The 22,553-nt window shown below is 33.3% G+C and overlaps 1 protein-coding gene across 2 annotated transcripts; it reads left to right on the top strand.

The window, feature by feature from the left end:
• The first annotated feature begins 16,670 nt into the window (after positions 1-16,670).
• LOC141697721 (TMV resistance protein N-like) lies at positions 16,671-21,769 on the top strand. Of its 2 annotated transcripts, none has more exons than XM_074502227.1 (6): positions 16,671-17,429; positions 17,749-18,844; positions 19,145-19,417; positions 19,500-21,028; positions 21,114-21,178; positions 21,303-21,769. In XM_074502227.1, the coding sequence occupies exons 1-4, from the start codon at positions 16,933-16,935 to the stop codon at positions 20,958-20,960; spliced, it is 3,327 nt and encodes a 1,108-aa protein (XP_074358328.1). In that variant the 5' UTR covers positions 16,671-16,932; the 3' UTR covers positions 20,961-21,028; positions 21,114-21,178; positions 21,303-21,769. The 2 variants fall into 2 exon arrangements, with proteins under 2 accessions (XP_074358328.1, XP_074358329.1); XM_074502228.1 differs by having other exon boundaries at positions 21,114-21,189.
• Positions 21,770-22,553: the final 784 nt, after the last annotated feature.

Here is a 22,553-nt window from a genome sequence, read left to right as displayed (position 1 = left end):
AATAATGCAACATTGCTTTTTTTGGAAAACATTTAATTCGAAATTATTAATTTGCCCTCGTACTTGAATAAATATGGAAAAATATTATTGGAATGGAGAATTGAACTCATGACATACTTATAACAAGTATATGACTTAAACCAGTTGAGCTAGAGACTCATTTATTTATATTTTGATAATATTAACTATTGAGTTATGACTTGATAATTAGCTGATTACAATACAATAATTTTATATTTATGTGTAACATCGAGATTATAATTATTTTTTTAAATCGATACATTAAATTAATTTTTTTTTAAATTGAATCATTAAATAAATAACTTCTTGCTTTGTGGGTAAACATTTAATTCAGAATTATTATTTTGCTCTTATTTAAATGAATATGAAAAAATATTGTTGGCATGGAAAATTGAACCCATGACACACTTATAACAAACATATGACTTCAACCAACTGAGCTAGAGGCTCATTTGATTATATCTTGATAACATCAAGTATTGACTTACATACTTCTTTATTTATTTTGGGTGACTAGACCTATATAATTCAATATTTATACAGGATAAAATTATTTTAAGACTTGGGTAATTAGCTGATTACAATATAATAATTTTATACTCATGTGCAACAATTAGATTATAATTTTTTTTTAATTTATAAATCAAATAAATAATTTCTTGTTGACAATATATTATCATATTAACTTGTTGATAATTTCTTATCGTATAATAATAATTTATTAATTATCGAGACTCCAGGTAATTAACTCGCTTCGAGATACTAACTTTATACTCGTGTAACAACTAAAGGTATAATTAATCTGAGTCGAGTCGAAAACTGTTAGGCTCGAACTCGATTAAAAATGTCCGGGTTCAAGCACGAACTCCAGTTCAACCGAATCTTAAATTTCAAACTCGAATTTCGAGTCATAAAAAGTTCGATATGCTCAATTTTTTAGGAGAAACATATAATTCGAAATTACTATTTTGCGCACTTGAATAAATATGAAAAAATATTGTTGGAATGTAGAATTGAATACGTGACACATATGTACAAACATGTGTCTTCAATCAATTGAGGTAGAGGCTAATATTGATATAGAATAAAATTATTCTAAGACTTGCGTAATTAGCTCACTACAATATACTAACTTTATACTCATGTATAACAACGAGATTATAATTTTTTTTATTTATAAAAAAATTACAACCATTAAATAAATAACTTGTTGGTATTATGTTACCATATTAACTTGTTGATAATATATTACCATGTAATAATAATTTATTAATTATCGAGACTTGTGTAATTAACCCACTTCAAAATACTAAGTTTATAGTTGTGTACAACAACTAAGGCTATAATCAAGCCGAGCCGAGTCGAAAACTTTCAGGCTCGAACTTGATTAAAAATATTCGGGCTCGAGCACGAGCTCGGTTTCAACCGAATCTTAAATCAAGATTGAAACTCGGGTTGTAAATAGTCCGGTCGCCTCAAGTTCGGCTTGAAATCTTGAATCTGTTTCACCAAATATTGACAAAAACTCGAAATATGATAGGTTATGCTCGAAATCGCTTCTATTAAATATATAAAATATAAATGAAATATTAAATATCTACATACAAATATATTTATAGTAAAAAAGTATCGGCTCGATAAGACTCGTGAGCCTTATGAGCCGAATAATTTGAAGTTCGAGCTCGACCGTGTAAAAAAATTTACTAGTTTGCCCACATATTTTGATAAATATGATACATAAACATTATAGTATTTTTTGTATCTCCGATTGAAAAAATCATTAAAACTTTATAGAAAACCATTATTTTCAATGGTAAGAGTGCATTCTAAACTTTATATTCGTGACATAATATAAATTTAGGGATATCCGTCGTTACATTAGTACTTGTAACATGAGTCACGCAATATTGTATGAAATAACACAAATATCGTAAAAGTACATTAAAAAATAGCAATATTTTTTATAAATAAAGCTACCCCGTGCCTTGCACGGGTAATAACGCCAGTTACGCCTAATTAATAAGTAATAAATTTGGATAATTGCAGCTGTTAGCATAATATACTATATTGTGTTCGTTTGGAAAATCTTAAAATAAGTAACTTATGATTTAAATTGAATAAGTGATTTATAAGTGGTAAGTAAATGAATATTTATAAGTTATATAAGTGTTTGGATAACTTTACTTATAAGATAATTTTTTTTACTTAAATGAACTAAAATAAATGTTTTTTAAATATAATTATCTTAATTCATGAATTTTAAATTAGATTAACATTTTAAAACATATTTTTTAAAATTAAAGTTAATCAGAAAAACGAAAAATCAAAATAAGTTGAGAAAAAATACGTCATTATTAACATTCAACTTATCAGCTTATAAATTATAAATTCAGATTATAAGTTGGGTTGACAAATACTCCCCAAAAAGTTGTTACGGGCTTATAAGTCATAAGCTCACTTATAAGCCCGTGCTAAACAGACCCATTATATAATGACGTAGTTATAAGTAATAGAAGAAATTGAAGAAATTAAAAAAATGAATAAATTTTGCATAATTATGCCTATTTGATACTTTGGTGTTTTGTCTAATGAATCTATTATATATACTAGCTTTATAACCCGTGCGATGCACGTGACTTCATTAATATTTTTATATTATTTAAAATTATAATAATTTTTTTGGATAATTAACTTTATTAGTATATTTTTAAATAATAATATAAATTTTTGTTATTGGCGGGATTCGAACCTGAATCTTGAGTAGTGTATGAATAATAATATAAATATTTGTTGTTGGTGGGATTCGATCTTATAAATTATAAATTCAGATTATAAGTTGGGTTGACAAATACTCCCCAAAAAGTTGTTACGGGCTTACAAGTCATAAGCTCACTTATAAGCCCGTGCTAAACAGGCCCATTATATAATGACGTAGTTATAAGTAATAGAAGAAATTGAAGAAATTAAAAAAATGAATAAATTTTGCATAATTATGCCTATTTGATACTTTGGTGTTTTGCCTAATGAATCTATTATATATACTAATTTTATAACCCGTGCGATGCACGTAACTTCATTAATATTTTTTTATTATTTAAAATTATAATAATTTTTTTGGATAATTACCTTTATTAGTATATTTATAAATAATAATATAAATTTTTGTTATTGTCGGGATTCGAACCTGAATCTTGAGTAGTGTATGAATAATAATATAAATATTTGATGTTGGTGGGATTCCATCCCGACAATTTTAGTATTGTATAAATCATAATATAAAAATTTGGGGTTCGAATCTAGGAGTTAGAGTAGTGTAGATTTTTTTAGTATTTGAATCTAACATAATATAAATATTTATTGTTGGTGGGATTCGAACCGTGGAGTTTTAGTATTGTATAAATAATAATATAAAAATTTGCTTTTGGCGGGGTTCGAACCTGAGAACTTGAGTAGTGTATATATTTTTATTATTTGAATCTAACGGTCCAAATTACTTGATTAAAAAGATCTGATGGTTATAAATAGGGATAACCAAACCAACCAAAAAAACGCATACCAAATTATACTTCATTCCTGTTATTATAGTATAATATAGATAATATAGATTATACAACAACATGGGGGTTTGATGAGCAATTTAATTTATATGACGATTATGCTCTTATTTAATATCTATATAATATTTATTTCATATTTAATATCACAATTAATATTTGTTAGGTGACTATTAATATCTATATAATACTTATTGCTCACAATTAATATGTATTAATTAACGCATCATTAATATGTATATAATATTTATTTTACGTCATCATTCATTTATTAAAAAATATTAATTGTTGCATATATAAATAATATTTGCATACATAAATAATATTTGCATACATACATACATACATACATTAATACATACGTAAATACATATATACATATAATATATATAGTACAACAACATGGGGGTTTGATAAGTAATTTAATTCATATGACGATTATGCCCCTATTTAATATCTATATAATATTTATTTCATATTTATTATCATAATTAATATTTGTTAGTTGACTATTAATATCTATATAATACTTATTGCTCACAATTAATATATTTTAATTGACGCATCATTAATATCTATATAATATTTATTTCACGTCATAATTCATTTGTTAAAAATTATTAATTGTTGTATAATTAATATTTGCATTTATACATACATTAATACATACATAAATGCATACATACATACAATATATATAAATTAGTATATGTGTATACATACATACATACATGCATGCATGCATACACACATACATACATACACACGTACATATACACACATGCACACATGCATACATAGATACATACTCATGTATTCTTATTTATCATCAATTTAACATCGTCCTCACATGTACATACATATTTATCCTCACAATTAATATTTGTTACTTGACTATTAATATCTATATAATACTTATTGCTCACAATTAATATATACCCCCTCCGTCCTCCTCAATTCTTTACACTGGGGGACGGGTACTCGACACATACTTTAATACTTTTAGTAAATGTAGTTGCATAATTTTTTTTAAATTTGTTTTTCTTCTAAATAAAAATATAATGTTTAAATTTTTATACAAAAAAGAAAATTTTAAAAATAAATTACGGAACTATACTTTATGTTGCCTTAAAATACGTGTCAAACATGTGAAAAATAATGTAAAAAATTGAGGGGGACAGAGGTAGTATTAATTAACGCATCATTAATATCTTATAATATTTATTTCACCTCATCATTCATTTATTAAAAATAATTAGTTATTGTACAATTAATATTTGCATACATACATTAATACATATGTAACATACGTAAATGCATAAATACATACAATATATATATATGTATAAATTAATACATACATATATATATATACATATGTTTACATATATGTATACACATATACACACACACATACACATATAAATACACATATACATATATAGATACATACAAAAATTGGGTCTACAACAGATAGGGAAATGCACAACAGTAAATGAATTCTATTTTATCTTAAACAACTCATTTACTTCTGCTAAATCAGTTAACAAGAAGAAAGTGCCCAACACTGCTTGGTTGCTAAATACACTTAAAACTCATTGCATGCAGGGCAAAATGAAGAAAGTCATATGGATCATAGACAGTGGATGTTCCAGACATATGACAGGTGATAAGGCCCTGCTATCACAGTTTGTGGAGAAGGCTGACCTTTTGGTGACCTTTATAGACAACAAATGATTCACAATGAAATATGACAAGATTGTTTCTGGAAATGTTGTCATTGATGATGTAGCATTGGTAGCTGGTCTTGAAGTAAATCTTCTCAGTGTCATCCAGTTTGCAGACAAAGATTTTAAAGTTTTATTTGACAAATAATAATGTATTTTCATCAGCAAGAAAACCAATGAAGTTGCTCTAAAAGGAGCAAGGAAAGGAAGCTTATTTATTGCAGACTTGGACTCAACAAATGAGGATGATATTTGCTGCTTCTACACCAAGGCATCTATAGAGCAAAACAACTTATGGCATAAGAAACTCTCACATCTGAACATCAAGACAATCAACACCTTGGTCAAGAAAGAGTTAGTGAGAGACATGCCAAGACTAGAGTTTGCTCAAATTGAAGTTTGTGAAGCTTGTCAGAAAGGAAAAATGAAAAGATCAAGTCACAAGTCAAAAAATGTGAATTCCAGAAGTGCACCATTGCAACTTATTCACATGGACTTGTTTGGACCAGTAAATGTCTTATCAATTTCAAGAAACAAATATGCACTTGTGATGGTGGATGATTTCTCAAGATACACTTGGGTAGAATTTATGCACTCTAAATACGAAACTCCACACATTATAATTGAACACATCAAGAAGATAGAAAAACAGGCTGAATATCATAATTATATAAAGAGATTGAGAAATGATAATTGAACATAATTCAGGAATGCAACATTGAGTGAATTCTGCAAAAGCAAAGGCATTGTTCAAGAATTTTCAACTGCGAGAACACCTCAACAAAATGGGGTAGTTGAAAGAAAGAATAGAACATTAGTAGAAGCTGCTAGGACAATGTTGCAAGATGCCAATTTGCCAACAAGTTTTTGAGAATAAGCTGTTAACATTGCATGTTATACTCAAAACAAATATCTCATTAACAAGGTACATGGGAAATCACCTTACTCAATCATGTCTAAGAGAAAGCCTACTGTGAAGCATCTTCATGTATTTGGAAACAAGTGCTACATTTTGAAAGACAACTCTGAATATGTGGGAAAATTTGACTCAAAGGTTTTTGAAGCAATTTTTCTGGGATTTTTATTGGAAAGAACTACCTACAAGGTCTATGTAATTGATCAAAAAAAGATCATGGAAAGCACATATGTGACTTTTGATGATGACAAGTGTCCAGGCTTAGAATGCCTTGATAATAATGAAGCTGAATCCCTTGCATTTGAAAACCTCAACATTAACAGTGATTCTGATGAAGAAGATGAAGTCAATGCACAACAGATGATGAATGAAGAGATTACTAAACAAGAAAATCATGGTAATTGAAGCTCATCTTAAACACCTGAATTTGATAGCACAAACTCAGGGGGAGAAAAAGAAGAAGGATCTACAAGTCATACCAATGATGAAGAAAATGATGAAGGCACAAGTCAACAAACTCACACAAGGAAGTGGGATAAAAGTCACACTAGGGAAGCAATTATTGGTGATCCAACTGCTGATGTGAGAACTAGAAGTGCAACTGCTAATGAGTTCCTACATGCATGCTTTCTATCTCAAGTAGAGCCTAAGAAAACTGAAGAAGCTCTAATGGATCCTGATTGGATATCTGCCATGCAGGAAGAACTGAATAAGTTTGAAAGAAAAAAAGTTTGGGAATTAATTCCTGCACCAAAGAACAGAAGTGTAATTGGAACAAAATGGGTGTTCAGGAACAAGATGGATGAAAATGGTATAGTTACCAGAAACAAGGCAAGGTTGGTTGCAAAAGGCTACTCACAGGAAGAAGGAATTGATTATGATGAAACTTTTGCTCCAGTTGCAAGACTTGAAGCAATAAGGATTTTTATAGTATTTGCTGCACATTCAAATTTTAAAGTGTATCAAATGGATGTCAAGAGTGCCTTCCTAAATGGAGAGCTGGAAGAAGAAGTTTATGTGCAACAACCACCTGGCTTTGAAGATCCAGAATTTCCAAATTTTGTGTACAAGTTACTCAAGGCTCTATATGGACTAAAGCAGGCATCTAGAGCTTGGTATGATACATTGTCAAAATTCCTACTTAAATATGGTTTTATTAGAGACACTATAGATAAGACTCTCTTCTACAAGAAGCATGGTGATGATATGATCCTAGTTTAGATTTATGTGGATGATATCATCTTTGGTTCTACAAATGAAAAGTTTTGTCAAAGATTCTCCAGACTAATACAAAGTGAATATGAAATGAGTATGATGGGGGGATTAAGTTACTTTCTTGGACTTCAAGTCAGTCAAAGAAGTGATGGAATCTTCATCGGCCAAACTAAGTATGTCAAAGATTTATTGAAAAGGTTTGGTATGGTTGATTGTTCACCTGTAACTACACCTATGTCTACAGCAACAAAGTTGGATGAAGATAAAAAGGGCAAAAGTGTAGATATTTCAAGCTATAAAGGGATGATTGGATCACTGCTTTACTTAACTGCAAGTAGACCAGACATCATGTTCGCTACATGTCTGTGTGCAAGATTTCAAGCCAATCCAAAAGAATCACATTTGATGGCTGTAAAGAGGATTTTCAGATACTTGAAGGGAACTCCAAACTTGGGATTATGGTATCCTAAAGGAACTGGTTTTGAAGCCGTTGGCTACACAGATGCAAATTTTGCTGGATGCAGGGTTGACAGAAAGAGTACTAGTGGAAGCTGTCAATTTCTTGGACAAAGACTTGTATCCTGGTATAGCAAAAAACTAACAATCTATGTCAACTTCTATATTAGAGGCTGAATACATAGCTGCATGAAGTTGTTGTGCTTAAATGCTTTGGATTAGAAATCAGCTAATGGACTATGGCCTAGTGTTACAAAAAATTCCAATTATGTGTGACAATACTAGTGCTATATCTATAGTGGCTAATCCAGTTAATCATTCTAGAACAAAGCACATTGATTTTAGGTACCATTTTATTTTAGAACATGCTACAAATGGTACCATTGAGTTCATTTTTGTTCCAACAGATTAATAATTAGCTGACATTTTTATTAATCCTTTGGATAAAGCAACTTTCACTAGACTTGTAGGTAAAATTGGAATGCTTAATTCTTAATCCTAAGGCAAGAACTCATCTAATGTTTTGCAGCAGATTAATTTCTATTAAATCAAAATTAATTTCATTTAATTGAAAATTAACTGAAATATGAATTATAAATATTTCAGAAATCTCTGCATGTTTAATTTTCAAGAACAAAATTCAGCTTGGAATTTTTTAAATTCTAAGAAAACTGTCTGGCTGTTAATTTACATCCTTAATATGTAGAATTAACACAAGGCATAATGAAAGTGATCAAAAGTATATAGAGGACTGAGTTCTCGATAAGTCTAACTGACTTATCGACAAGCCATTTTAAGACTTCTCGAGTGAGTTCTCGATAAGCTTTATTATGACTTATCGATAAGTCATTGTAGAGTTGTCTAATAGTGTTAACTCACAGAGTTCTCTACAAGTATAACTTTTAGACTTAACAATAACTCAGAACTGAAATAATTTAATTTAATAAATTATTTTGGTAAAATACTTTTGGTAAATTTATTTTGATTTATTCAAATAAAATTTGGAAACAATTCAGTTCATTTTTGGACAAACTGGGTATTTATTTGACATCTCGATAAGTTAATTTTTAGTTCTCTACAAGAATAAATAAAATGACTTATCAAAATGTTTTTCATATTTCAAAATGACTTCTCGATAAGTATACTCCAAACGTCTATTTTTGACTTCTCGACAAGTCATTTGCTTTTACTATAAATATCCAGATATCTCGATACATATACATACTTACACCTTCGAGAACTCTAAGTGACCTAGATTTTTCAATCCAAAACCGATTTCTCTCTCGTTTCAACTCCTTTCTCACTAATTTTTCTTACCCACTAAACTTCATACTCTTAGCATTGGCAACCAACAATATTGTACCTTTCATCCCAAATGAGACTAACTTCCTTGCATTCTTAGATGCAAACCAAGCACCTGAAACTTTCCAATGTTTTATCAAGTTCTTTTCTGAGACCTACTTTGTAAGGGCTCTTACTACTAATCCAGTGCTTTACTTGGATGTGTTAGGAGACTTTGGAACACACCAGTAACAAGGACAATTGTGCATGAGAACCAGACTGTATTAATTGTAATAAACTGGACAATCAAGGGGCAATATATGGAGATCTTTGAGGATGATGTCAGTATGGCATTAGGAATCCCTACTGACAAGCTGGTGGAGGCTCCAACTCAGGATGAGCTGTATGAATTCATGGACTTCATCAATTATTCTGAGAAGATCAATCTGTCAAGCATGAACAAGAAGCACCTGAGGAGAGAATGGTCCTTCCTGTTTGATTCAGTGATAAGGGCTTTCACTTGCAGGAAGTCAGGATTTGACAGCATATCTAGTGTTATCCAGAAGCTGGTCTACTCAATGGATCACAACAAACAGATCAATGTAGGACACTACATACTGGAGGAATTAAGCACCAGGCTAACAATGCCATTGGAGTCAAGAGGTAAGGAAATTTTTCTTCCTAGATTTATTATGTCTGCTTTAAATCATAAAGTCAATGACATACATATGCTTGAAGGAGTAAATAGGTCATTAATTGGCAACTGTAGGCAAGTGTCCAAAATTCTATTTGGATCACTTCTTACTAAGAATAAGGTTCCAGTGGGTCTTAAGTTAACACCTTTCATGATTGAAAGATTTAAGACCTACCCTTATTCTATGCTAGACATGAGAACTAGTACAAGTCAACCTAGTGCAACAATGGTTCCTGAGCCTGTGAAAGCAAAAACACAGGCACACCCACATGAACCTACCCATATTGAGCCTATTCCTTCAAACCATTAGCAGCTAAGAAACCAACCACCTCATCTTCTCAAAAGGAAGAGGTGAGTAAAAAGAAGAGAAAGGAGATAACTTTAACTGTTATGAATGAGAGTGGTTAGGAACAAACAGAAGCCGAGTCACCATTGATCAAGAGAACAAAGAAGAGTAAGAAATCTGAGCTGACCACTAAAACCACCTCTGTATCCTCCCAAAAGGATGCAGTTCTAAAAATGGGGCCTAAACAGACTCTAGAAACATCCTCTCAACAGGGTGTTTCTATTGATAAAAGCATTCTCCCCACTACACCTTGTAAATAGTCTGCACAACCAACACTTGAACAAATTCAAGTGTATGGTAGGAGAAATAAGGATGGCACACACAGTGAGAACATATCTATTGAAGCTCCCTCATCCATTCAGGGGGAGCTGCCAACACTCACTTCTGAACAAAAACTCTTAGTCTCACAAATTTGTTCTTCACATACAACACTTGAATCCATTCCTCAAGTGCAAGCTCAATCAAGTGACGTGGTTCAAGAAACCTTGCTCACCACCCAAACACAACAATCAGATGGTGAGAGGTTACCGGCTGGCGTAGACCTTGATGACACCATCAAAACTATGGGGGATTCATCAGTTTTTACTGAAGACCCCATGTATGTTACAAATGCACCTTCATGTGAAAATTAGCCTTCACAGGCTGTTAGGTTTGAGGGTAGTACTCCTGAGGGGGAGCTATCTAGATCCTTTCCAATTCAATTGGAGGTTCCTGTTCCAGGAACAACTCCCCTAAAAACCCTGGCTGAGATTGCCTTGACAATTAAAGCTGGGAGTACAATTGCCAATGACCCTGCTATGGGGGAGGCAAGTTTATCACATTCATGTGACAATGATTTGCAAGAAGCACAAAAGTTTGAGACTGGTGCACATGACAGTAACCCAGTCAAATCCCCTCCAATTCAATTGGAGGTTCCCATTACATGTGAGGAACAACAACTTGTCATAAACACAGAGAAATCTAACTATGACTTCAGACACAGGTGGTTCTGACCCTCAACCTTCAACCTCAATACCTCAACAACCACACCTCCTCTCAAACTGGCTACAAGAAGCTGCACCTACATCTAATCTTGAAGATTTCAGGGTGGATCAGCTTGCAGAACTAACACAAATCTCTCAACAGTTGCTGACCTCAGATAAGTCTAACCAGGACTATCAAGCCATTATGCTCTTCTATCAAATAGATGTCCAAGAGCAACAAGACAAAATTATTAATGAAGCTGAACATGATGGCAACTGTGATGCATGGCTAAACAAGGACTACAATCTGGAGATGAAGGGTGTTTTAGCTAAGTTCAGGGAAGATTATTTGACCATTTTGGGCAGCAATGCTAAAGCACCGACTCCTGGTGAGGTCTATGATGCAATCAATAAAGTTTCCAAGGCTCAACTCAAAGCTTTCCATCTCTTTGAAAAAGCTCTAGAACTCTGATTGATTGGTCATGAGGACAGGGTGAGGAAAATGGTAAATGAGAAGATGGATGAGATTATACCTTCTCAGGTCAAGATCACCTCAAAATTTCAACACTTTACTGACCAAAAAAGACTAGATTTGACCACTATGGAAAAATATATCAAAAATCTCAGACAGTCTTTCATTGCTCTCCATGAAGTAGTCCAACAACAAATCACCAATGCAAATGACATAAAGGTCAAACTGAAACAGCTTCACCAGAGCAGATATGAGCCTTCTGCCTTGCTTATGGATGGCATCAAACAAGTTGTGGAAGCAAATTTTGGCTCCTCCACTTCTATAAGTTCACATCGGCGTATCTCAACCTCTACAAATCTTCAGGTCCAATCTCTTCAACAACAAGTCTCAGACTTGCAGACCTCCAATGCTTCTCTTAATGCTCAAGTTCAAGCCTTGACTTCTCTAGTCAAAAGTCAACAATCAGATATTCAGATCCCGGTGGACTCTCACAAGCATCTCCAAATGCCGAATTCTGTTGCTTTGGGGGCCATCACGGGGAAGCTCAACATACCATTGCTCTCTCTACCTGAACAAATAAGGCCCGAATTACCAACTCCCTTATTCATGCCTGTCACCAAGACTAAGGGGGAGATTGAGGCTAGGATTCAACAATCCAGGGATACTAAAGCTAAATCTAAAGAGCCTATTCAGGTTGGTCAAAGCTCAAGTGCTCAAATTAATGTTGGAAAAGAAAGAATTCAAAAGGCTGCAGAAGGACCCAATCAAGACCAGAAATTCAGTAAACTTCTTGCAGTCCTAAGAATCTCTCTTCAAAGAAATTATGTGACCTACAAGAAAGCTTTAACCAAGAAAATTAATTTCATCTGTGCAGTGGTTGTGAAAATTGATGACTTCTTGGAGAAAATGATTGTTGTGAACATTAATGATGGTGGTGTGGACAGGTGTCTTCAGGTGACTTATAAATCTTCAAACTTTAAGAGCATTTGAACTGTATGTAATGATTGACAGAGTAAATCCAGTTATTCCAGAAGACACTCAACTTCTCCATGAGCTCAAAAAAGCACAGATAACAGCTTTTCATGAAGCCTATCTATATCCAAACAACTGAGTAGTCTATGTTTGTCCTACAACCAATCAAGCCATACATCTCCTTGTTCCTAAACATTGTGTAAGATCAAATATGAGGCTGATCATGACTTTGCAGTCTGATCTAAAGTACAAAAGAACAAGAAGCATGAGGATGGTGAGATGATAAGGATCTTGGACAGATATCTTGTAAATACTGACACCATGTTGCCAAACACTCAATACAATCTAAGAAATGACAAGGATGATGATGAGTAGAAGGATGACAAACAAAAACCTTCTTGCTCAAATCCAAGTCAATCCTCCAAGGCAACTGGTAGCAAGGATAAAAAGCAATAAGAGAAGAAGGATGAGGATAAGAAGAAAGGGAGTGAAAAGAGAAGCAAGAAGAGACAAGATGGCTCGGAACCACATCAACCAACCCTAAAAATCCAAAAAACTCAAGCTCAACCTTCAAAGCCAACAATCTCAAACATCAAACCACCTCAAACCTCTAAGCCCAAATTCCTATACAAGCAAACTGCAAACACCTTTCTAAAATTACCAATCACCTCAAGCCAAACATCTCTCAAGAAAATAACAAACCTACCTTCTGTCAAACCATCACTCAAAATCAATTACAAGTCTGTTGGGAGGAAACCTAAGAAAGTCAAGCCTACAGAAAAAGTAGAAGTCACTGAAAGGGCCATCTGGAATTGTTTCAAGCAAAATGATTTTCTACCTATAAATTGGTGCATCTCAGATGAAGAATATTTTCAACAACTAGCTGAGGAAATAGTTAGAGTCTGAGTTGTAACTCTAAGGGAAGTGAGAATTTACTATGAAGATGGGTCCTTCACATTTCTAGGATGCAGCTTAATGGACTCTCTCTCTCCCACATAAATCAAGAGAGTGATAAGTTTATTGAAGGATAAGGATACTGCTACAAGAGCATGGAGATCTGTTTTGGATGAATGATTGATTGTAAGAGAGGAAAAAAGAGCAAGGAATGGAGCTAAATATGAGGAGGGGATAATGAAGTATGATGAGGAGATTGAAATGTACATGAAAAGATCAGATGAACTCAAGGCAAAAGGAATGAGCAGAATCTCTAAGGATGAAAAGTTTCTAAACATTAAAGCTAGCCAATTCACAAGATTTAGGATTGATTTACTAGATAATTATCCAAAGACTGACAGACTCATACTTGTAGAAGTTCTAAGTGGGACACGTATCATAGAAGAACTTGAAATTCTTGTTTACTTAAAGGATCTCATTAGAGAAGAAGCATAAGCAAAAACAGTCTTTACCTGATGCTTGTAACTATTTAAACTCTGTAAATTTCCTAATGTATAAAAGTTGTAATTGTGTCAATTTTTATGTATTAATCTTATTTTCCATTATAACTTGGGGTTAGTCTTATTAACAGGCATGGATTTGTGTTAAGCAATCTTCTCACAAATTGGGGGAGATTGTTGTACAAGACATGCCTGTAAAATAACAAGACTAAGTCAAATTGACAACCCTAAGTAAGTTGTATTGTAATCTTAGTTTGCATTTTGTATTGTAACATCTAAAATCTGTAAAAATGTCAAAGAGCAGGCTAAAGTCTTTTTCTTTAAACAGTATCAAGCCTAAGAATTATATATGGAAGAAGATCAAGAAGATCATGCCTCAGAAGAATTATGAAAAAGCTTGGAGTTGAATAAATCTGTTTTGAGAAAAATATTTTAAGTCAAGATCTCTACAAGTCACAAATTTAGTGTTATAGAGAAGTCATTCGAGAACTCCAGAATGAAATATAGAGAAGTCAGGAAATCTACTAGAGAACTCAGAGATATCGACAAGCCAAATTGAAGACATGAAGATTGGAGACATCGACAAATCATTTCTTCACTAGAGAACTCAGAGTTATCGATTCGTCAAATATCATTAGAGAACTCTGATATATCGACAAGTCAAATATCATTAGAGAACTCTGGGATATCGATAAGTCAAATATCACTAGAGAACTCTGGGATATTGACAAGTCAAATATCACTAGAGAATTCTGAGTTATCGACAAGTCAATTAGTCACTAGAGAACTCATAGATATCTATAAGCCAAAGTGAAGACATGAAGTTAAGAGATCTCGATAAGCTAAATTTTCTTATAGAGAATTCAGAGACCTCTACAAGTCAAAGCAACTATAGAGTAATGAGAGATCTCGATAAGCCAATATACTTATCGAGATGTCAAGTTCTCTATATACCAAACTGGAGATCTCGAGGTAAAACTCAAAGTACAAAATGCAGACCAGTTCCATATACAAGATTAACAATCAACAAACAATGCACTCAATTGGATTGACAAGTCTACAAAAGGCAGCTTGAGGCGTGCAAGATCAAGGGTGAAAATTAACTGACAAAGGAAGATCAAAGTTAACACATTATGCAAAGATATGCTAAGCCAGAAATGGAAGATATACTTTTCCTAAAATGAAATGATTAGTGACAGTTTACTAAAGTGAATAGCATCTCTTATTACACACTGTTTAAACCAGTAGTTAACTATCATATAAAGTTAACACCGGTTCTTTGTTAGTAGTAACAATTTAGATCGGAAAAATCTTGTATTCTCTCAAGAAAGAAGCTAAGCTCTTTAACAACAAAAAAACCTAGAAATTTTGTAGCAAAACATTCTTAATTTTAATTATACAATAACTAATAATTTTTAATAAATGAATGATGAGGTGAAATAAATATTTAATAGATATTAATGATGCGTTAATCAATACTACCTCCGTCCCCCTCAATCAGAGATTTGATGATACAAATATGTAATATTAATGTCTGGTAGTTAATTTTTCGAAATAGTTTTTTAATTTCAAAAATCTAATTTTGAAAAAATTAGTAGGAAAAACCTTTTTAGATATTTAAAGGTTTTTTTATTATGTGCGGCATATAATAAGTTTGAAAATATTGTATCTTGATTCTTTAGTTTTTTATAGTAATGATGGATCCTACATTCACATTAACTATCAACTGCATCAATGAAATTGACCTAAACTTATAAATTTTCGAGATTATCATGTATGTATCCACGAACATACAATAGAAAAATCGAATACTAAATACAAAAAATTAATTAAAATATCTATTTAACAAATAATTTTATTCAAAACACTAAATTTAATCAATTATGGAAACAATTAATCTATGGGCTAATCAAAACAGTTATAGCTGACATCTAAACATAACCAAAGTTAAGTAGATAACCGCAGCTGCTACCATTCGGATGCTTACCGGGTAAACCCTACATGCTTATGCAATAGCCTACAAACCACGTGTAAACCGCATTTAAGTGATATTATAATCATACATTCTCCTACCTTTGCGGAGAATAGTTGACTATACTATATGCACAGATCTGTTCATCTTCTACTTACCAATCTTACCAGTTGTGGTATTTTATAATTGCACAAAATATTAAATAAAATTAAATTTATTTTTTAATTAAATTTTCCATAATTTCTAACCAATTCTAATATCATAATCACAAAAAATAATCACTTTATCAAAATTATACATAGTAATTTATTAGTTTAGAATATTTACATTGTAACAGAATTTTAGATCACCGGAGCTCTCAACTCACCGTGACTCCTTGTTCCCTTTTCTTGCATCAACTGTGGGATATTGGCTTGGGCACTATGAGTACTCAACAGACTTCTCCAAAATGCTGTTTTAAGATAATATTTCTAACCTAATAAATACTAAATATAATTTCATAATGTAACCTTTCTGATTTTATGATATTGTGCTTGGATGAAATTATGGAAAATAGAAGTGTTTAGTTACGCATGAGAGAGATAAGATAAAAGGAGAAAGATGTACTGATCCATTCCAATAGTAAAAACATTACAAGCCCAATGTAGTTTTACTACAAAAGGCCCATCAATAATACCATATTACAGCGCAATGTAGTTTAACTACAAAAGACCCAACATATTACTACTTTACAAGCCCAAAAGAATTTTAAAGATTAAGAAAAATGCAAGCCAGAAATGCTGAAATGATAGAAGACAAAAAAGAAAAAGGAAATGACAATGAAAATAATGAAATGATAGAAGACAAAAAAGAAAATAAAGACATAAAGGACAACTATACTATATGCACAGATCTGTTCATCTTCTACTTACCAATCTTACCAGTTGTTCTATATCTGCATATTTTAAGTAATGGCTTCCACAAGTTATAATCAAATCCCATCATCTTCAACTCCACCTCATACTCTATGGGATGTTTTCTTGAGCTTCAGAGGTACAGATACGAGATTCACATTTACCGATCATCTTTACAAAGCCTTACATCGCACTGGTATTCGAACGTTTAAGGATGATCCTGAGCTACGTAGCGGAGAAGTAATCCCAGACTCATTGATCCAAGCTATTCAAGATTCCAAGACTTACATAGTTGTTTTCTCGCAAAACTATGCTTCTTCACCTTGGTGCCTTGACGAGCTCGTAGAAATCCTCCGTTGTTACAAGACAACAAAGAGATTGGTTGTTCCTGTGTTTTACTACATTGATCCATCTGTTGTTAGACACCAAATTGAGAGTTTTAAAGAAGCTTTTAAAAAACATAAAACTCGTTATGATGTGGAGAAAGTGAACAATTGGCGCCTTACACTAAACGAAGTTGCCGACTTTTCAGGATACCATATATCTAAAATCAGGTAAAACAACTATATTGTGTTTCGTTGTTCAACTGAGATTTAGATCAAAACAGGCCTGCTTGAGTAAGGTTTTTTTGCTGACTTATAATTTGAGAAAACTAGCCAACTTAATTTTATTTAAATAATGGATTTTAACTTATTAGTCAAGAATAATTTCAGCCAAACGACCTGAATCATTTTAACCATGTTGAAGTATTGCACCACTTAATCTTATATATATTTTCATCAGACAGGCAACAATACCACACTTTTCAGGACTTTCTGAATGATATTGAAAGAAGTACTCCTTAAGTCATTACGCCCTATGATTGCATTGCAGGTCTCAAGCTGATATTGTCGACGAAGTCGTTAAAACTGTTCTACTCAAAATATGTCCAGTAACTTTAAATGTTGCCAAATATCCAGTTGGGTTGGATTCTCGTGTTAAAAGCGTAACATCATTGTTCAACAGTGACACAGAAGGTGTGATTAGGATTGGTATACATGGTATGGGCGGAGTCGGCAAAACAACTCTTGCCAAAGCTGTGTATAACCAAAACTATCAACAATTTCCAGGCAGTAGCTTCCTATCAAATGTTAGGGAGGTTTCAAGGACAAAAGGACTAATATGTCTACAACAACAACTTATTAATGATGTTCTCAAATGTAAGAACATTGACATTGATAGTGTCGACCGAGGCATTGAGTTGATAAGAGATAGACTTTGTTTAATCAAAGTCCTCATTGTCATTGATGATCTAGACGACCCAAGCCTGCTAGACTTCTTAGATGGATCATTTGCTTGTGGAAGCACAATCATAATAACAACGAGAAATGAAGATCTGTTGGATTTAATCAAAGTGCAAGCTAGATACAAGGCAGTTGAACTGGATGATGATCAGTCACTTGAGCTCTTTTCCCGACATGCTTTTGGAGTAAACAAAATACCTGATACAATCAGGGAATTGTCCAAAGAAATTCTAAAGCGCGCTGGAGGGCTTCCATTAGCTCTAAAGGTCTTTGGATCGAACTTGCTTAACCAACCAGAGGAGGAATGGAGATGGTTCATTGACAAATTGAGTCGAGTTCCGATTGACGATATTGAGAAAAAACTCATGATCAGCTTTGATGCGTTAAAATTGGTTGACCCTATGCTGCAGGATATTTTCCTTGATGTTGCTTGTTTTTACGTTGGACTGCAAAAAGAAATGGTTGTTGATGTATTACAAACTTGTTATACGTTTGTCAATCGCAATATTGACTTTCTAATCAAAAGATGTCTACTAACAATTAATGAGTCTGGGATACTGGGGATGCATGATCTGCTTCGAGATATGGGCAGGAATATTGCACGTAACAATTCTCCTGATGAGCCTGAGAAATATAGTAGATTGTGGGTATCGGAAGATATAGACACTGTTTTGAAAAATCACAAGGTAATATTAACATATAAACATCTCTATATAGGACTTGATTTAAATAAGATCCATGAAAAGCGTGATGTCTACACTGGTTTACATGGATCTTTACAATTTTTTGGTTCTCCATTGAATCTGAGATTCAAAAATGATTTTCAATTCATGTGACTTTAGATGATATAATATGATCAATCAACCTCTCATTCTTATCAATATATCCATGTAAAAATATTGCTCCTGAAATCATATATGTAAAATTGCTATTAAATTTATTTATTAAACATTGGTCATAATTTTTTTTCATGGTATATCTGTCAGGGAACTGAAGCAATTCAAGGTATCATCTCTGGCTACCACTACTTTCACAAAATGGAGGGAGTGACATTGGCTGCAGAATCATTCAAAAGGATGAGCAAATTAAAATTTCTGTGCCTTAACAATGTAAATCTCACTGGAATCTTTAAACAAACATTTAAAGATTTGAGGTGGCTTCGTTTGATGTTTTTTCCTCTGGAATGTTTGCCTTCTCAATTTTACGCGGAAAAACTAGTTATCCTTGAGTTGCCTTGCAGCAATTTGAGAACATGGGAGGTAAATATGGTAGGTTCACTGAGTAGGTATATATAAAATTGACTGTCTGATTTAATTCCTTTCTGTTACATTCATTTTGCAGCCTCCATGTGAGTTCAGAAAGTTAAAGACTCTAAACATGTGTGGCTCTCAAAAACTAGAAACGACGCCAAACTTCAATAGATTACCATGTCTTGAAACTTTAAATCTTGAGGGTTGTAGTAGTTTGGAGGAGGTCCATGTTTCCATTGGAAGTTTGGAGAGACTTGTTCACCTGTATTTGGGGGATTGTAAAAAACTAAAAAGTCTCCCGGACAGTATTTCTAGCTTGAGTTCCTTGAAAATACTCAGTGCGTGGGAACTAAGTGTTTCAAAATTACCAGATTCGGTCGGACATCTGAGTAATCTTCTTAAGCTGGATTTAAGTGGCAATAAGAACCTTGTAGCTCTTCCAGACAGTATTTGCAATATGAGATCATTGAAAATTCTAAATATTAGTGAATGTGATAAGCTAAAAGAATTGCCGGATCAATTGGGAATGATTACAAGCTTGAAGGATCTAAATTTAATGGAGGATACTATGTTAGAAATGCTTCCTGATATAATTCCGCTCTCAGACATAAAAGGTCTTGATCTTAGGGGTTGTTATCATCTGGAACATATAATAGCAGAAGATTGTACGTCGTTAAGAAGACTACCAGACCTATCCGGTTTAAAACATCTGAAGAAGATGGACCTTACAAAGTGTGAAGCTTTGAAAGAGATTCAAGGCTTGGAAGAAGTCACTTCTTTAAAAGATCTTTGCCTTTGGAATTGTAGGTCTTTGGAAAGATTACCAAATCTATGCAATTGGAAACACTTGAAGACATTCGTCCTTACAAACTGTGTAGCTTTGAAAGAGTTTCAAGGCCTGGAAGAAGTTACTTCTTTAGAATATTTTTGCCTTTATAATTGCTGGTCTTTGGAAAGGTTACCAAATCTATGCAATTTGAAACATTTGAAGAACTTGTTCCTCAGAAATTGTGTAGCTTTGAAAGAGATTCAAGGCCTGGAAGAAGTCACTTCTTTAGAATATCTTTGCCTTTATAATTGTAGGTCTTTGCAAAGGTTACCAAATCTATGCAATTTGAAACATTTGAAGAACTTGTTCCTCAGAAATTGTGTAGCTTTGAAAGAGATTCAAGGCTTGGAGGAAGTTACTTCTTTAGAAGATCTTTGCCTTAATAATTGTAGGTCTATGGAAAGATTACCAAATCTATGCAATTTGAAACATTTGAAGAACTTGGACGTTACAAAGTGTGTAGCTTTAAAATCAAATCAAGAACCGATTTGTGGGATTCATCTGCTGTACAAAACGGATAATACAATGATGAGCGAGTATTGCAGCACCACCGACTATGTAAAGGATGAAAGAAGTAACCCTCTGTATAGTGATTTGAAAAGTAACAACAAGTGGTTGTCTCTTGGCAGCACTAGCACCATTGTGAATGTAGAAGAAGAAAGAAGCTACCCTTCTAAACGCTTCAAACTTTCGGAATGTGACAACAACTGGCTGTCTCTTTAGAAATTGTTGAAACCTGAAGTGCCTTGTTTGATGAACCGGAGGTTTTTGTTTCACACATACAGGAATAGGTAACCAAGAATCAAAACTATGTATGTATATATCAATACATTGTAAAAATGTGTTTTTTAACATAACAGTATTGCAATAATGTAGGCTACACATCGCCATGGGACTGGGGGAAGGCTGGACTTTGCTTATTTGGCTAACATAATGTTCATGTGCGTTCACAGTTACGGAGATCTGTCTTTCTGTCCATAGTTTAGTTTAATTTGACTATTTATTTAATTTAAGTAAATTTGTTGTCCTTGTATATTGAATCTGCACTTATATCCCCAATTTCAGTTTGTGTACCAGTTTTACAGAGCATCATTTCGGGAGCAAGATACGCCAAAATTTAAGAAATTGTTGCAGTTTGAAGGAAAAAGGGAAGTGGTGGAGGAGCTAGGTTAGGATTCTTGTGGAGGTGGAAGAGAGGATGTTAACGAGAGGAGGAGAGGGAGGTGAACTTATAAGAGTGAGGTGGAAAGTGGAGTTCTTCTCTACAAGCATTCTCATATATGTAGTTTTTAAGCATTTTGGTTGTTTCTATTTTAATTTTGTTATTAATTGTTCTCGTTTCTTAATTGTCATTGATGGATTTTGTGAGCATCGGTTATTTCTGGGATTTGTTAAGCGAACGCTAGATAACTATGGTTACTTGAATTCTGAGAACCACATTACATTTCTAGTGCTATTTCTGGGATTTGTTAAGCGAACGCTGGATAACTATGGTTACTTGAATTCTGAATACCACATTACATTTCTAGTGATCGTAGAATTAGCACTGATGTTCTGAGGCTTTATTTTTCCTACTTTCTTTTGTATTTGCTTGGATTGGTGCATCACATGTGCTGTTTGTTTATGTATATGTTTAAAGGGATTTATGTAGTTACTCTCACTACTTGTCCACCCAAAGTTGCAAGTCAGCAATTTAATCCTCAAACCTCGATTACTCAGTCGCAGACTCTGACCTTTTCCCTATCTTCTTCACCTTCATAAAAGTTGTCAAAGTTGCAGTTCACAAGCACACTCAATTTTGTCAGACTCATCGCTTATGTACTTGCACCTGAACAATATAGGTAAATAAAGTCGGGGTAACTCTGCTACAAACTCATCTATCCTTAGTAAATAACGTGTTTCAGGCATTACAGTCGCATCTTCTGATAGACTGTTATTTTGAGACCTGAAAAATTAGTTGATTGAACTACATACAGGCACCACGTTGCAATGGGACAAGGGAAGCTGGACTTTGCTTATTTGGCTAAAATAATGCATGTGTGCATTCAAAGTTAAAAAGCTTTATGTTCATTGTTTTGTTTGATATAACTATTTGTTAAATTAAAAAAAATGTCCTGCCCAAATATATTGAATCTGCATTTATATCCGCAATTCACTAATGTTCCATTTCCACAGAGCATCAGTTTGGCCAAGATGCGCCAACTGAAGCAATTGTTCCAGTTTGAAGGGAAATGGGATGGTGGAGAAGGAGAAAGAGGTAGGTCAGGATCCTTGTGGAGGTGAATTTGGCCCCTGTGGGTGATACACATGCGGAAG

This window comes from Apium graveolens, chromosome 11, assembly GCF_009905375.1.
Source record: "Apium graveolens cultivar Ventura chromosome 11, ASM990537v1, whole genome shotgun sequence".
Lineage (NCBI taxonomy): Eukaryota > Viridiplantae > Streptophyta > Magnoliopsida > Apiales > Apiaceae > Apium > Apium graveolens.
The sequence above is the reverse complement of the archived record's forward strand: the minus strand, read 5'-3'. Positions and strand labels throughout refer to the sequence as shown.

Coding starts and splice junctions, on each gene's coding strand:
- LOC141697721 (XM_074502227.1), top strand. CDS start 16,933: ATGGCTTCCACAAGTTATAATCAAATCCCATCATCTTCAACTCCACCT. Junction 17,430..17,748: donor TACCATATATCTAAAATCAG/GTAAAACAACTA, acceptor ATTGCATTGCAG/GTCTCAAGCTGATATTGTCG. Junction 18,845..19,144: donor CTGTTTTGAAAAATCACAAG/GTAATATTAACA, acceptor TATATCTGTCAG/GGAACTGAAGCAATTCAAGG.